The sequence below is a fragment of the Octodon degus genome, unplaced genomic scaffold, assembly GCF_000260255.1.
Source record: "Octodon degus isolate 3935 unplaced genomic scaffold, OctDeg1.0 scaffold00129, whole genome shotgun sequence".
NCBI lineage: Eukaryota > Metazoa > Chordata > Mammalia > Rodentia > Octodontidae > Octodon > Octodon degus.
The window spans coordinates 370372-373972 of NW_004524705.1; the positions used below are offsets into that span (position 1 = coordinate 370372).

Genomic DNA, 3601 nt, shown 5'->3' on the forward strand with positions numbered 1-3601 from the left:
TTTGTGACAGTGGGGTTTTAAGATCCCCATTATGTTAGTGCTCATTTGATTTTTAATTTATGTGCTTAGTACAGGGTCTCACTAAACAGCTCAGACTTGTGGTCCTCCTGTTTTCAGCCTCCTCAGCACTGGGATTACAGGTATGTGCCACCAGGCCTAGACTCTGTCCCCAGCTCAGTGCATCCAAGGGCAGGGCCAGCAGGACATGTGGTACCAGGGATCAAACCCTGGTCTCTGTGCTTGCCTAAGCACATGCTTAATCTGCTGCGCTATCTCACTGGCCCTTCATTTGATTTTTTAACGTATCCATTAATATTTGGTTTTTGTAGTTGAATGGACCAGTATTTGGTGCATACATATTTATGATTTTTATCACTTCTTGGAGTCTTCCTTTAAACACTGTGTAGTGACCTGTATCTCTTTTTATCTGTCTTCACCTGAAATTCACATCATCTGCAAACAGAATAGCTACCCTTGATTTTTTCTGGGTCCTATTACATGGGGTAATATTGTTTTCTGTCCTCTGATTTTTAATCTATGAGCTTCTTTTGAGTTAAATGTGTGTTTGAATGCAGCGTACTGTTGGATCTCACATCTTGATCCATTCTACCACTCTGTCTCCTTTGCTTAGTAAATTGAGACCATTTATGGATGTGATTATTCCTGGTATATTTTGGCTTATCCTTCTCCTATTATTTTCATTTGTTGGTTGCTTCTCTTTTCGCTGTGTTTGATTACTTGCACTGCCTGGTGGCTTCTTTCTACTGATGGCCTCAGAATGCAGGGCAAGCACGTGAGAACAGCATGTGCTGTGGGGTGTGGAGAAAAGGGACTCACCTCTGCTGAGGGGGATGTAAATACTACGATCACTCTGAAGCGTCCTCAAAACTAAAGTAGAAATTCCATTTGGCCAGGCTATTCCACCCCTAGATATTGTCCTGAAAGAGCTTTGAGATATCATGCTGTGGTGATAATTGTATATCCACGCGTCCTTACGGCACAATTCACAATATATATGCTCTGGAACAGACTAGTGGCCCAACTCCAGTGCATTGAATTAAGTATAAACATATGTATAAATTTTATTGCACCATAAAAAAGAAAGCATTTAGTTAATTTGCAGAAAAAGTGATGATCTTGAGACCCCAGTGTTAAGTGAAATAAGTCAGGCACAGAAGGCTAAATATCAAATGGCTTGACATGTGTACAGAAGCCAAATTGAAATTCATTAAAGAGGAAAATAATAAGACTGTAGAAAACAAAAATGAAACTTTCTAAAGGTAGAGAAAGGAATTAGGGGGGTAGTGAAGGAGAGATTGGGGAGGGGAAAATGTTATCAAAATGATCAGAACTATATATATAAATTCCCCAAAGCAAACGTAAATATTATGAATCATAAACATATAGCAACAAAGCTAAATTTTAAAAATATTAAACAAATGCATATATAACTGTAACCATCCGGTGGGTGTTAGGCCTAGTAAATCAAGTGACCAGCAAATCCCACCGAGTACACCAAGGCTGAAGCACGACTACGTGGTGCTACGTCACCTGTGTGCCTGCAGCTGAGTTGGGGTTTTCACTCACTCCCATTTAGACTTGAATCTAGTTTTCCATCTGCAGGACAGTTTGTCTGCACAAGGCAGAGAAGGCAGAAATTCAGGGGGGGGGGTCTGCTTTGCATCATCCATAGTGAGGTGTGCTCCCCCCTCAGGGGGCCATTCTGACATTAGGGAAAAGAACAACCTTGTGCACTTGGACAGTGCCTCTGCCCTAGCACTCTCAGGACAGCTTTGCAGCTGAACCTAGGCAACACTGCTATGTAAGACAGCAAGGGCGAGACACTCGGGCAGCCGCCACACGGTGCTGCGTGTGCAACTTCTCTCCAGTCTGCTGGGCCCCTGGGAGGGGTGGGGTCAGCAGATGCAGATGTCTCACGAGCATCCCTGGCCACCATAAAATGCGGCAAGGTCACAGAAGATGAGTTCAACAGTGCCAGGTCCTTTTCCTTTCAGAACAGATGGCACCAGGATGATTTGCTTCCCTCCACCTGGCTTTCTGCTCTGACATGCTCCAAGAGACACACAACTAGACAAGAACCACAGATGCACATGAGAGATGAAACACAAGGACTGTGGTGGCTGACGAGGTAAATACGTTCTGAGGCAATTTATGCATTCCATGACATTAAGGAACTTCTAAACCTTTATCTTCGGACTCAACTAAAACCCTTATTAAAATACCCAGTGCCGCTTCAGTAGGTTTTGCTTGTTCTTCCCAAGTCTGTATTTTGACCAGAGCTGACTGCACTTCTGCCTAGCAGGTACCTTCAGGAAACATTTTTATGAAGGTTGAATGCAAGCTGTAGCGACAGACTTTGTAGGGTTACTTAGCGCTAGTCTACCTCTGGAAAACTATCCAATCCCTTTGAACTTCAGTGTTTCTACTGGCAAAATGAGTGTGGATTTTTAATCCATTGAATCTAGTTTTATCTCAAATGTTGATAAAATGTATGCATTTAAGTAAAATGATACCATTTGATATTATGTTATTATCTTAACCTCCTTGTTCCTAAGATGATGTCCTGTGAGCCAGAACTGTGGACAGTTAACAATGCTTTACGTGATGTCATCGGGCTTCAAGCTAGTAGACCTCATTTCTTTAACTAAGATGTTTAAAATCACGTCCCACCTCTGGGTCTGGTGCTCGGAATTCTGACTCCAGACACTCTTACGTTATGTCAGACCTTTTCCCTCAGCTGGGAGTTTAACGTCTCCACCACAGGAACACAAGATGGACATTAGGATGGCGTGCTGGCACGTGACTCAGAGGAGTGTGTGGACGTTGTCGGAAAATCCACCAGCCCTGGACATCAAGGTGGTGCCGGAAAGCCCTCTGGAGAAGAATGGCTCACGCAGGAACGCACTGGTCTTCTCGACAGCCTACATTCATGCGAGTTGCCCTGAGTACAGACTGTTTTCATGGAACACCAGCACCAGCGAAGCACATCCGTTCTGTAGGGTGGCAGATTAGGCCATGTGCGCAACTGCTGGAAGTGCCGTGGCTCTCACACCTGAAGAACAGCAGCTCTGAGAGCCTGGGATGCTTTGTGCAGCTGTTGCCTTGACTATGCAGCCAGCTGCCACCGGACTCCGTGGACCTCATCAGTACCACAGCGCGTGGACAACTGTAAGGATCAGGGTGCCCGGCACCGTCAGAAAACAGCTGGCATGCGGGAACTGAACTCCAATACCTGCGGGGTGCCCGGCGTGCTTCTTACATTCTTACTGAAGTCGTTCATCTTCTCGATGTGGCCCTCATTCTCCTCTCTGGCCGTCACGCTGATGGCACTGGCGCCTGACCCACCTGCTGGTGTGCATGCTGCTGCCGATGCTGCATCGTGTTTCCTCCTGCTTGGATCCAGAGCTGCGAGCTCCAGCCCAACAGGGCTGCCAGGACTTCCCAGCGCTGCTCTGCTTCATCCCACAGTGTTCTGACAACAGGACCACCCTTCCCCTGGCAACGGAGCACCCTAACAGCAGGAGCACCCTTCACCTGACAACAGGAGCACCCTTCCCCTGACAACAGGAGCACCCTTCCC

The 3601-nt window shown here is 46.2% G+C and overlaps 1 protein-coding gene across 1 annotated transcript in view; it reads left to right on the top strand.

The window, feature by feature from the left end:
- Positions 1-2805: 2805 nt before the first annotated feature.
- Positions 2806-3601, top strand: part of LOC101572596 (olfactory receptor 56-like) — an 8699-nt gene continuing 7903 nt past the window's right edge. The window contains exon 1 of the mRNA XM_012516836.1: positions 2806-2952. Coding sequence (XP_012372290.1) covers positions 2806-2952 — 147 coding nt within the window. The remainder of the gene's footprint in view (positions 2953-3601) is intronic.